At 41.6% G+C, this 13,297-nt stretch overlaps 2 protein-coding genes across 5 annotated transcripts in view; both read right to left on the bottom strand.

The window, feature by feature from the left end:
* The window catches only part of LOC310735119 (uncharacterized protein C16orf52 homolog A-like), a 14,591-nt gene extending 1,616 nt beyond the window's left edge, over window positions 1-12,975 (bottom strand). Inside the window, exons 1-3 of the mRNA XM_083557693.1 lie at window positions 11,906-12,975; window positions 366-578; window positions 1-284 (exon numbers count right to left, since the gene is read on the bottom strand). The exon at window positions 1-284 is cut by the window's left edge and continues 1,616 nt beyond it. Of these exons, the coding sequence (XP_083413819.1) occupies window positions 100-284; window positions 366-578; window positions 11,906-12,011 (504 nt within the window). The 5' untranslated portion in view covers window positions 12,012-12,975 and the 3' untranslated portion in view covers window positions 1-99. The remainder of the gene's footprint in view (window positions 285-365; window positions 579-11,905) is intronic.
* LOC310734279 (uncharacterized protein) lies at window positions 3,001-4,153 on the bottom strand. Of its 4 annotated transcripts, none has more exons than XM_083556111.1 (2): window positions 3,449-4,153; window positions 3,001-3,334 (listed from the first exon to the last, which is right to left on the bottom strand). In XM_083556111.1, the coding sequence occupies exons 1-2, from the start codon at window positions 3,917-3,919 to the stop codon at window positions 3,269-3,271; spliced, it is 537 nt and encodes a 178-aa protein (XP_083412237.1). In that variant the 5' UTR covers window positions 3,920-4,153; the 3' UTR covers window positions 3,001-3,268. The 4 variants fall into 4 exon arrangements, with proteins under 4 accessions (XP_083412237.1, XP_083412235.1, XP_083412236.1 ...); XM_083556109.1 differs by having other exon boundaries at window positions 3,001-3,442; window positions 3,521-4,153; XM_083556110.1 differs by having other exon boundaries at window positions 3,001-3,412; window positions 3,521-4,153.
* Window positions 12,976-13,297: the final 322 nt, after the last annotated feature.

The raw sequence follows: 13,297 nt of genomic DNA, 5'->3' as shown, positions 1-13,297 counted from the left end.
ACAAGTCTGGATGTAGTGCATAAAAAAAAAACCTTCAGTCTTTCGGTGCTTTATGCAAAGCTGTAGGGCAACAAATATTTTTAATGAGGCAGCTTTTCGTCAGCCGGGCAGGCAGACTTTCCCAGCAAACAGGAGTCCGACGATTGTGAAAAATATCGATAAGACAAAAAGTACGTATGAAGATCCCACAACGGTGCTGTTGGGTAACTTATACGGCTGTCCACCAACTTCACTGATGTAAAATCCAGTCGGAAATATGAGAGCTGCCAGACAGAAGAGGACCACTGAAACAGAAAGGAGAAGGGTCTTAAAACAGAGATGTACCCTGAATCGTTCAATCACAGTTTCCTGAAAGATCTACTTACTTCCTGTGAAAGCGATCCAGCGGGCGTACTTCACCATCTCCTGATGCCAGTGTGACAGCACCAACAGGACGCATGTGACCGAGAGCGAAATGATGCCCATGATTAAAAAGAAGAGAGTGGCGAGCCATTCCGGGGAGAGGCTCGGGGGTGAACATATCCTGTTCCGCCCGTGAATCGTCTGGCACTGCCGAACCAAACCCATGGTGAGGGCCCCTGGATTGAGAAACAGTCACACACACACACACACACACACACACACACACACACACACACACACACACACACACAATTATGCTTTAGAGTTGTCTTTTTATAATTCATGCGGTGCGTAACTTCCCGTGGCTCATGATTCACCTGCTGGAAACACTATTATACATTATCAACGAGCTTCATTTATGCGTGTGGGTGTTTTTATTTCATTTTTTCCCCCCTCCCATTTATTCTACTCAGGATGTTGTATGACTCACTTCGCCTGAAGCGCGCAGGAGAATCAACATTGATTAATAAATCCCCTGTATAGGGCAAAGTGGCCAGAATATGCAAGGCACCACATGGGTGACTTTAAGGGGTACAGCTCATCGGAGGGAAAACTGAATCCGAACTACTTCTCCGGCCCTGGAGTTTAAATGTGGCATAATGTTTGCGAAAACCTTTTTAATGGACTGAAAGTGCTAGCCAGAGCATCTTTTAGCTTCCTTCAAAATAATCCCCCCACAATACGATCATAATCGCACTATTAATAGTCTTAGCTGGTATCGGTTTAATAACCAGCCTAAAGATTTAGAATTGAAACACTGGTTATACAATAAAGAATTTACCAGAATTAGGAGAACAGGATAATACCTGATGTAGACACTTGACTAGTCCAGCAATATGTGCTTTTTTTCCAAATTATTACCTCAATGGTACACAATTTTATGTGTCTTTGGATGTGTTACAATGAAATTCGTACGACAATGCCCCTGTGCACAAAGCCAGCTTCATGGAGATATGCTTTATGTCTTGAGTGCCCTGCTTTAAAGCTCTAACCTCAACCCTATTGAACGCCTTTGGGATGAATGTGAATGCTGACTGCACTCCAGGTCTCTTTACCCTCACCTACATCAGTACCTGACTTTTCCAACACCCTTGTGGCTGAATGAGCACAAATCTCCAAAAAATCTTGTGGAACATCTTCCCAGAAGAGTGGAGGTCATTATAACAGCCCATACTGTGTCCATATATTGCACTTGTGTGCCGAAATTGTCATATCAGCAGTAGTACAATGCCATTAATCTCTGATTTCCTCACCAACCCATGACCTGATTAGTTGCAATACTTTACTGCACTTGAGACTGAAAAAAAAAATGCTAGCTTCTCAAACATTCCTTCCATAAGATTTTGTGTAAAAACCTTTGCTGGCGGTTAAGAAAAAAAACACTATCCATATATAATCCTGTCAGTAAATTGGCTCTTAATAAACAACACAGAAAATCACATTTCTCCCCTAAAAACCCTGTGGTGACTCAAGAGTTCTGTACTGCGAAGGCTTAGTAATGTGATACTGTCATAATGAAAACTTTACCAGAGGGAGAATGTCTTTATTAGTTGTGTGTATGGAACATCCTCTTCATTTCCTACACATTCAGTGAAGTGGAATAAGAAATCTATATTTATGAACAGATTAAAGAAAAATGAAAGAAAAAAAATCTACAGACATGAATTAAGAAACCAGGATCATGCAATTTATATATATATATATATATATATATATATATATATATATATATATATATATATATATATATATATATATATAATGTATATAAATATACTGTCCTGGCTCAGTTAGATGAGGGTTTATTATTGGGACAGGATCTTCAGTCACAAAACCTATTTAATGTTAATTGCTTCAATAGGAGTGTTGACTAAACTGACTGTATGTTCAAGACATAAGTATACAAAGTCTGTCAGAAATCTGGAAATACCCTCATTTATGGTTTTTCAGAAACACACGCATGTTCCTTTTGTTTACATGCAACAAACTATCCAAAGGTCTTTTTCACTAGTTGGAGATTTCTTTCTGACCTAATGATCCAGTCCATCCCAAAACAGTTCAATAGGATTTAGATGCGGTTCCACTATAGAGAACACTCCAGCAGCCTCTTACAGAGCTTGGACAGAAACTTCGGGTTATTGTCTTGTTGCATGGAGAAGTTAGTCCAGTACAAATGAAATTGCATTGTGTGAGTAGAACTATGGAATGGTAGCCATGTTGGTTCCTTTCACCCAGAATAATTCTCCAAACTTTCTTCGCTTGAAAACATCCTCAAACCATCAAGTTTCCACCTCCATGTTTGACTGTGAGTCCGAGGCAGTCTGGCAACATCCTCTCTCTCATTCTCCGTCTTACATAAGTTCTTCTGTTAGAGCCAAAAATGTCCAAATCATCTGTCTACAGAACTTTCGTCCACTCATTCTCTGTCCTTTTCTTATTTTTTCCCCTATTACCCAGTTTGTTGCATATAAACAGATTGATGGTTTCTGAGAGACATACAAAGTTTTTATTTATATAAGTTTTATTACTGTGATGTTCTTTACAATAGCGTGATATGATGGAAAAAAAACAAAACACATTCAGTATGAGCATTCGATCCACAGAGAGATATTACAGCAGAGCTGCAGTGCATTATGTCTAGCACAGTGGCACGATCCATATCTATTTACTGCCCAGAATGTTCATATTAGGATTTCTCTGGATTTAAACCTCATGTGGATGTGGCCCAAACCAGAAGGCTAATAAAATTTGTCTGGTTTTTTTTTTAAATCTTTTCTAATAGCTATTAATGTTCCCAGTATTTAAGGACACCAAAGACTTTAGCTCGGGGTCAGATTATCTCACCGGCTTCCCAAGTCCCTGAGAATTATTCTTGCCACCCTGCCTGCTCCTTCTCCTGTTCCTGCTCTGGCTCCTGTTCCTGTACATGTACCTGTTCCTGCTTCTGTACTTGTTTCTGTTCCTGCTCTGGCTCCTGCTCCTGTACCAGTTCCTGTTCCTGCTCTGGCTCCTGTTCCTGTACTTGTTCCTGCTCTGGCTCCTGCACCTGCTCTGGCTCCTGTTCCTGCTCTGGCTCCTGTACCTGTTTCTGTTCCTGCTCTGGCTCCTGTTCCTGTACCTGTTCCTGCTCTGGCTCCTGTTCCTGTACCTGTTCCTGCTCTGGCTCCTGCTCCTGTACCTGTTTCTGCTTTTGCTCCTGTACCTGTTTCTGTTCCTGCTCTGGCTCCTGCTCCTGTACCTGTTTCTGTTCCTGCTCTGGCTCCTGTACCTGTTTCTGTTCCTGCTCTGGCTCCTGCTCCTGTACCAATTCCTGTTCCTGCTCCTGCTCCTGCTCCTGTACCTGTTCCTGCACCGGCTCCTGCTCTGGCTCCTGCTCCTGACCCCTGTTCTGCTCTGTTTTTGTTTTGACCTCTGGACTGTTTTTGGTTTGTGTTTCTGCCCTGCCTATATTGTTCTGTTTGCTGGCTTTTGGATTTTTTTGGACTGTTTTTGCATTTGGTTTTGGTTCTCCCTGCATCGCCCTGTTTGCCTGTGTTTCTGACCCTGGACTGATTTTGGATTGTGTTTTTGCCTCGCCCCATTGTTTAGGTTGTTTCCCTATTTAAGCTTGTTTTCGCCCAACTCCTGCTCGCACCCTGCATTTGGGTCCTCACTCACCTGGTCACCTGCATTCACTGACAGAATAATCTGGCCGTGCATCATGTCCCGCAAGTGTTACTGACAATTAATCTTTCCACCTGCCCAAACTAATACAAATGTGTAGCTTAATAGAGCACCAAGAACTTTTTTTTAACCAAAATATATTCCAGTTCAGAATTTTGTTGACGTGACAATTAAACCCATATGTTTTAACCTAAATTGATGCCACATAATTAAACAGGCACAATTATATAGGATGCATTACTGAAACTAAGGCCATGTTCACACTCAGGATAAACCTGAATCCTGGATAATCAGATTGTAAGTACATGGGTGAACGTGGTCAAATGTAAATCTTTAAACAAACCAAATTTGGTATGGGACGCACTGTTTTTGTAGCGTGAATGCAAACGCGTCTCGATACGTCGCAGACAGCTGCGAAGGACCAATTTAACTGCTGTGCCTTTGCCCTAGCCTTAAAACGACGTAATCTTCTGATAATAACTCTCTACTGAACTTCTATTGCACACCCGTTGCATTCTTGTGGCGAAACCAGCAGGAATGAAAGCAGCTGTTTTTCGCTGCTTCTTGACATCTCATCTGCCATTCATTTATAATTTCCTTTAACAGATTTCATGAGCAAAGAATTCGAAACTGCTTGTACATTCACATAAAAATGGGATTCACTAAAAAATGTTTGCCTTAAAAATAAAATGATACAAAGGGTTCACTTATAAAAACCTTCCCCACTGGAAAAGCAAATGACGTATTTTTAATGTGAGGTATGAATAGCTTGCATCTTGTTTGTCCACCTGTGATTGGTTCACCCAGAACAGAGGTCTGAACGAAGCCTATGCAGCTCAGTCTGTGGTTATGCTACACTTTCAGTGTTTGACCGGTTGGGAATTTGTGGAAGAGCAATGCTAAAATATACAGTCTTGTCTATTTCTGCATTGGCACTTCGATCGATGCTCTTTCATCTCGTCTTTCCTGAAGAGCTCACGCTGTTTTCACGTTATGGTGATGCACCATGTGCAGACCTGTTCCGGTGAGATTAGAGTGAATGTTCTCACCTCAGTCCATTGAAAACCTATAGGATGAACTGGAATACTGAACTTCCTCGATCAACATCAGTGCCTAACCTCAGTGCCTTTTCAGAAGAAGGTTTATACAGTAGAACAGGTATTATAGTGCATATACAGTTATTCCTCTACTTACGATGGTAAGTCACAAATATAAATATACAGTGAGAAAAATAAGTATTTGAACACCCTGCTATTTTGCAAGTTCTTCCACTTAGAAATCAAGGAGGGGTCTGAAATTGTCATCGTAGGTGCATGTCCACTGTGAGAGACATAATCTAAAAAAAAAAATCCAGAAATCACAATGTATGATTTTTTAACTATTTATTTGTATGATACAGCTGCAAATAAGTATTTGAACACCTGAGAGAGTCATTGTTAATATGTGGTACAGTAGCCTTTGTTTGCAATTACAGAGGTCAAACGTTTCCTGTAGTTTTTCACCAGGTTTGCACACACTGCAGGAGGGATTTTGGCCCACTCATCCACACAGATCTTTTCTAGATCAGTCAGGGTTCTGGCCTGTCGCTGAGAAACACAGAGTTTGAGCTCCCTCCAAAGATTCTTTAATGGGTTTAGGTCTGGAGACTGGCTAGGCCACGGCAGAACCTTGATATGCTTCTTACAGAACCACTCCTTTGGATATCCTGGCTGTGTGCTTCAGGTCATTGTCATGTTGGAAGACCCAGCCTCGACCCATCTTCAATGCTCTAACTGAGGGAAGGTGGTTGTTCCCCAAAATATCGCAATACATGGCCCCGGTCATCCTCTCCTTAATACAGTGCAGTCGCCCTGTCCCATGTGCAGAAAAACACCCCCAAAGCATGATGCTACCACCCTCATGCTTCACAGTAGGGATGATGTTCTTGGGATGGTACTCATCATTCTTCTTCCTCCAAACACGTGTAGTGGAATTATGAACCAAAAGTTCTATTTTGGTCTCATCTGACCACATGACTTTCTCCCATGACTCCTCTGGATCATCCAAATGGTCATTGGCAAACTTAAGAAGTGCCTGGACATGTGCTGGTTTAAGCAGGGGAACCTTCCGTGCCATGCATGATTTTAAACCATGACGTCTTAGTGTATTACCAACAGTAACCTTGGAAACGGTGGTCCCAGCTCTTATCAGGTCATTGACCAGCTCCTCCCGTGTAGTTCTGGGCTGATTTCTCACCTTCCTTAGGATCATTGAGACCCCACGAGGTGAGATCTTGCATGGAGCCCCAGTCCGAGGGAGATTGACAGTCATGTTTAGCTTCTTCCATTTTCTAATGATTGCTCCAACAGTGGACCTTTTTTCACCAAGCTGCTTGGCAATTTCCCCGTAGCCCTTTCCAGCCTTGTGGAGGTGTACAGTTTTGTCTCTAGTGTCTTTGGACAGCTCTTTGGTCTTGGCCATGTTAGTAGTTGGATTCTTACTGATTGTATGGGGTGTACAGGTGTCTTTATGCAGCTAACGACCTCAAACAGGTGCATCTAATTTAGGATAATAAATGTAGTGGAGGTGAACATTTTAAAGACAGACTAACAGGTCTTTGAGGTTTAGAATTCTAGCTGATAGACAGGTGTTCAAATACTTATTTGCAGCTGTATCATACAAATAAATAGTTTAAAAATCATACATTGTGATTTCTGGAATTTTTTTTTTAAATTATGTCTCTCACAGTGGACATGCACCTACGATAACAATTTCAGACCCCTCCATGATTTCTAAGTGGAAGACCTTGCTAAATAGCAGGGTGTTCAAATACTTATTTTCCTCACTGTATATTCATTGGGAAAGAACCAAAGAACCGTAAGGAAACCTATGTAACTCAAGGGGTAAGAAGATGCAGACTGCAACTGACGCTCATGATCGAAAGTGTGAATGCTGCAATGGAGAGAAACATTAATTTACCAATTGGAGTCAAGATGAAAGCTAGTTACCCTAGTTCAGTTCTTCCCCAGTGGGGAAGTTACCCTGAACTAGTACATCTCAGGCATATAGAGGTGACCGCTGATGAACTGGAAGTATTGGAAGGTTACTGCAGAACGAGAAATAGGACGATAGACCTGTTTTTTTCAGATACAACGTCACTTTCCCTTTTACTATCATGTACGAATCGTTTTCGGTGAAAAGACAATAAGGTCTTTTAATCGTTGATATGACGTCATCTACGTTGGTTATCTACAGTGGGTACGGAAAGTATTCAGACCCCCTTAAATTTTTCACTTTTTGTTATATTGCAGCCATTTGCTAAAATCATTTAAGTTCATTTCTTTTCCTCATGAATGTACACATAGCACCCCATACTGACAGAAAAACACAGAATTGTTGACCTTTTTGCAGATTTATTAAAAAAGAAAAACTGAAATATCACATGGTCCTAAGTATTCAGACCCTTTGCTGTGACACTCAAATATTTAACTCAGGTGCTCTCCATTTCTTCTGATCATCCTTGAGATGGTTCTACACCTTCATTTGAGTCCAGAAATTTTTGATTATACTGATTGGACTTGATTGGGAAAGCCACACACCTGTTTATATAAGACCTTACAGATCACAATGCATGTCAGAGCAAATGAGAATCATTAAGGTCAAAGGAACTGCCTGAAGAGCTCAGAGACAGAATTGTGGCAAGGCACAGATCTGGCCAAGGTTCCAAAATTTTTTTTGCTGCACTTAAGGTTCCTAAGAGCACAGTGGCCTCCATAATCCTCAAATGGAAGATGTTTGGGACGACCAGAACCATTCCTAGAGCTGGCCGTCCGGCCAAACTGAGCTATCGGGGGAGAAGAGCCTTGGTGAGAGAGGTAAAGAAGAACCCAAAGATCACTGTGGCTGAGCTCCAGAGATGCAGTCGGGAGATGGGAGAAAGTTGTAGAAAGTCAACCATCACTGCAGCCCTTCACCAGTGGGGCTTTATAGCAGAGTGGCCCGACGGAAGCCTTTCCTCAGTGCAGGACACATGAAAACCCGCATGGAGTTCTCCAAGATGGTGAGAAATAAGATTCTCTGGTCTGATGAGACCAAGATAGAACTTTTTGGCCTTAATTCTAAGCGGTATGTGTGGAGAAAACCAGGCACTGCTCATCACCTGTCCAGTATAGTCTCAACAATGAAGCATGGTGGTGGCAGCATCATGCTGTGGGGGTGTTTTTCAGCTGCAGGGACAGGACGACTGGTTGCAATCAAGGGAAAGATGAATGCGGCCAAGCACAGGGATATCCTGGACGAAAACCTTCTCCAGAGTGCTTTGGACCTCAGACTGGGCTGAAGGTTTACCTTCCAACAAGACAATGACCCTAAGCACGCAGCTAAAATAACGATGGAGTGGCTTCACAACAACTCCGTGACTGTTCTTGAATGGCCCAGCCAGAGCCCTGACTTAAACCCAATTGAGCATCTCTGGAGAGACCTAAAAATAGCTGTCCACCAACGTTTACCGTCCAACTTGACAGAACTGGAGAGGATCTGCAAGGAGGAATGGCAGAGGATCCCTGAATCCAGGTGTGAAAAACTTGTTGCAGCCTTCCCAAAAAGACTCATGGCTGTATTAGATCAAAAGGGGGCTTCTACTAAATACTGAGCAAAGGGTCTGAATACTTAGGACCATGTGATATTTCAGTTTTTCTTTTTTAATAAATCTGCAACAGTGTCAACAATTCTGTGTTTTTCTGTCAATATAGGGTGCTGTGTGTACATTCATGAGGAAAAGAAATGAACTTAAATGATTTTAGCAAATGGCTGCAAAATAAAAAAGAGTGAAAAATTTAAGGGGGTCTGAATACTTTCCGTACCCACTGTACACTGAAACGTTGAGGAAAGGGACGGTCACGTGACTAAAAATGCTTCATTGGTTTCGAAAAATATTCATTCACTGATAACGCAATCTTGGTGTGGACGGAAGGCCAAAACGGAGAGAAAAATATGCGTTTTAAACTGAAATGTATTAGTGTGGACCTGGCCTAAGGCTGAACACTTCCCTACTTGTATCTGCTGCCTGTGAGTGACTTTTTAGCACTGCTGGCCTCGTTCCAAAAAAAGCTTCAAAGCTACGTGAGGTGCATCAAATCACAGTCAGCTCTGAGTATTCGGTTTTACTTTATCTACAAGTATTTGATTTAATTGTATTTGTTCATTAGATACTATTAGTTATTCTACTTTGTGACTTTGTAATTTGTTAATTGATCCCTTTTTAGGAAGATTGCTTTACTCCTTTTTTTTTTTTTTTTGAGCTTTGTTTCATTCTGGCATGGTGAAGATGTTGTTGTGTGAATGGTTCATGCAGTGTTGAGGTGTACAATTTGATTCGTATTTGAGGTACTGAAACCTCACGAATGAGCTGTTTTTTGGCTTTTCACTAACGCGTCTTGCTGTTGAGGACCAGTGCATCTATGAGCCTACGTTAACCTTTTGCTCAAGTCAAGTCATGTTTATTTCTATAGAGCTTTTCACATTGTCTCAAAGCAGCTTTGTAGAATTTAACAGTTAAGGTGAACGATGCGTATTTACCCCTGATGAGCAGCAATGGCGACTGTGGCAAGGAAAAACTCCCTTAGATGTTATGAGGAAGAAACCTTGAGAGGAACCAGACTCATTTGGGTGATATCAAGAGTGTGATTATAAATCATTAAACAATACAGAACACTGGAGAGTGAGAACTATCATGAGCACTGGAATGTAAGATTATGAGTAATGTCCATTATACAGTCTTATACTGTAATTTAAGATGATGGAACTAGGAGCTACTGAGCAACTCATATAATAGCTCAACATCTGAGATCATCACAGATCCAACACCAGCTTTTCCATGCCAGAGCCTTTAAACACTCAAAGAGGTCCAAACTCCTCATGAAGTGGGATCCAAATGGTGCTGGTACGTCTCTAAACTCTAAAGTCATATTGGAATCAGTGATTTAACTTGTGAGTAGTTTTGCAGTAAGGTTTCTTTACTTGAGTATGATTTCCAGGTACAGATTTTTTACACCTCTGCTATAAAGGAATAAAAGAAAAATTGTGCCCTCGACGCTTCTAATAAAGCACGCCTCGAACGCATGAGCGCATCCACACTGCTCGATATAATTCTACGGATCATGGCGGGATTTTATTTCGTTCATTTCCACACCCGGCTGAAACGAATCCCAGGCTGCATCTCCGTGCAGAGCCACGAGTTCACGTTAATCAAAAGCCCATTTTTTTCCATATCTATCTGCTCACCTCACATCTGCATGTCAGTAAACAAACCTCTCGCCCTCATAACTTTTTCTAACGTCTCAAGATGATCCTGTTCACAGGATTTGGAAAGTTCAATGGTGAATCCATTACTACTAGTCATGAGTCATCCTTCACCATTTTCACAAATGGACGAGCGAGATGCTGGTGACATCAGTCACATCCTGTGAGGTCAGCACTAATATTTCTGAGGTAAATCTCCAGTCGAAAAGCTGTCCATCGAGTTTTATATCGCAGGAGCTGATGCTTTATGAGGGACAAACCTAATCTGAAAACCTGATGTAAATTCAGGGCCCAACATCACTGCTGACCCGATCTGGCTAACCCTTGGATTTCAGTCCAAACTTTTGTCATGTGCTATTTTATGCTTCAGTGTAGAAGGGAAACACGGCTAAAACCACATGGAGACCAAAGGCTAAGAACTGCCATGTCTTTAAATATCACCCCGGTTCTCCTTCAGAACGTATGAGAAGTCTATTATTCTGGATTCGTCTTTCAAGAAGTGCTTTATTCTAGTCAGGGATACAGTGAAACTAAATCACGAGAACACCGTGTGTAAGCAAGTAACGGACCACACACACACACACACACACACACACACACACACACACACACACACACACACACGAGACTGCAATCCATTACAGGATCTCTCACACACACTTTTAGAGTACATGATGTTGTGTTGTTGTGAGGCAGGAGGAAACTAGAGAAGCCTGGAAGGGACACACATGGGATGTATTTATAATATCGCTATTGTATTGTGTATGGAGGTCTGGCACTCGGGTTATGTTTTTTTCTCTCCTGAAATAATGTGTATAATTACATGAAATATATTTTGTATTCACTCATACAGGGGCCGAGCTGAACTTTCCTTGTAGCTGGAGCAACTACATCATAACTACATCACCTTGTGCATAAAGTAGATTCTCATGCACCTTTAATGAACTTTTATAGACCCTACAAGGGTTCTTACAGAATAAAGATTCACCTTAGATTCGTTTTTTTTTTAAACATCTGAGAGATGTTTGAAGAGCACAGATACCACAAGTGCGTTTACCTTGTGTTACAGTGTCACAACAGAGTGTGTGATTGTACCTTGTCTGAAAAAAGGTATCATCTCTGCTTCTCGTGAGGTTTGCTGTTGGTATTTGGACCAAATCAGAACTATTCGTGCTACCATGATGCAATTTTTGTCCATTTATTTTTACACCAGGATGCACAAAAATTATTATTAGGAGGTCCCAGGAGATCCAGTGATGATCTAGTCTCTATTATATTATATTATATTATATTATATTATATTATATATATATATATATATATATATATATATATATATATATATATATATATATATATATATATATATATATATATATATATATATATATATAATATGCAGATGCATTACATTACTGTACCTTTGACAACGTGCTATTTGTGTTTAAGGATGCTGGAGGATGTAGTGGAAGTTCAAGCTGGATGGATGGATGGATGGATAGATACCTCAAGGTGAAGGTAATAGATGCTGATGAGTTTATTACCATATTACAGATCTCACCTTCTTCCTCTCCGGTGTTGATCCAGTCCGGGTTCACGACGCTTGCAATTGCAAAAATATCGGCGGCCAGAAAAAGGCATCCTGAAATAATGGTGAGTTTATCCATTTCCCATAATTTCAAAAAAAAAGGCAGAAGGGGTGGCTCAGAGGAGTCAGTCGGGGATCTTCTCAAGATCCTAGATCTCAGATCTTAGGGGGAAAAAAATGCCGTGATTGCAACTTTCTCATGAGTTGCAAGCGACTGCCATCAGAACTGAAACTCGGGTTATAAAGGCGTTAAGAAGCAGCAACGCACTCGCGCGCGCGCAATGCCCGCCTGCCTACAGAGGACCGCGCGGCGCTCGTGCCTTTTCGTAAGGCATCATTATGGACGATCTGGAAGCGGAATAAGGATGAATAACGCCCTGGCGCACACTGAATATCCTCGTATAGAACCAAACCGAGTGCAAAAAGTCTTAGCCCTTCTTTTTTCCTTCTCAGCGGATTGTCCGGTTTTTCTTTGTTGTGCAAAGCATTTCCACATAGAAGACGCGCGCGCGGCTCTTAAACCGTCGCGTGCGCACTGGGGGAGCCACTTCTCACGAGACCAGGAGACTCCCCGAGAAAAGAAACAACGGGATTTCAGAAAAAGGGGTGTGGTCTGTTTAAAAGGGGGAGGGGTTTGGGTAAATCAGCGTCACTAGTGACGCCTGTTAGATATACAGTAACTGTGGATAATAAACAATATTTAAAAATGAAGTTTGTAAAAAAATAATATTGAAAGAAGTTAATTTAATATTTCGATCTCCTCCTTTAAGTTCTATACCCCCATGTCCCTTTTAATCCAACCACCTGCCTTTCCTCAACACATCCCTAAACCTCCTCCATGGCCTTCCTCTTTTCCACCTGCCCCACATCTCCATCCTCAGCATTCTTCTACCGACCTACCTCACACGACCAAAACCATCTCGATCAGCATTTCTCACCTAATCTCCAAAACATCTAACCTGCACAATCCTCATTCAATCCCGAACAAAAACCTCAACATCTTTAGCTCTGCTACCTCCAACTCCACCTCCTGTCTCCTACTCACTGTCTCCAAACCATACAACTTCGCAGGTCTCACCACAGTCCTATAAACTTTCCCTTTTACTCTACCTTCTATCACAAATCACTCCAGCCATCACACTTTTTACACACTTTCTTCACCCTCCATTACTTTGCACAGTTGACCCCAAAAATCTTACCTCATCCACCTTCACTTTCTCTACTCATTTACATTTACAGCATTTGGCAGACGTCCTTATCCACTTACATTTATCTCATTCATACAACTGAGCAGCTATGGGGTTAAGGGTCCTGCTCAAAGGCCCAGAAGTAGCAGCCTGTTGGGATTTGAACTCACAACCATTG

This window comes from Silurus aristotelis, assembly GCF_946808225.1.
Source record: "Silurus aristotelis genome assembly, chromosome: 12".
In the NCBI taxonomy this organism is placed as follows: Eukaryota; Metazoa; Chordata; class Actinopteri; order Siluriformes; family Siluridae; genus Silurus; species Silurus aristotelis.
Note: the sequence above shows the minus strand (reverse complement) of the source record. Positions and strands in the feature narration are given on the sequence as shown.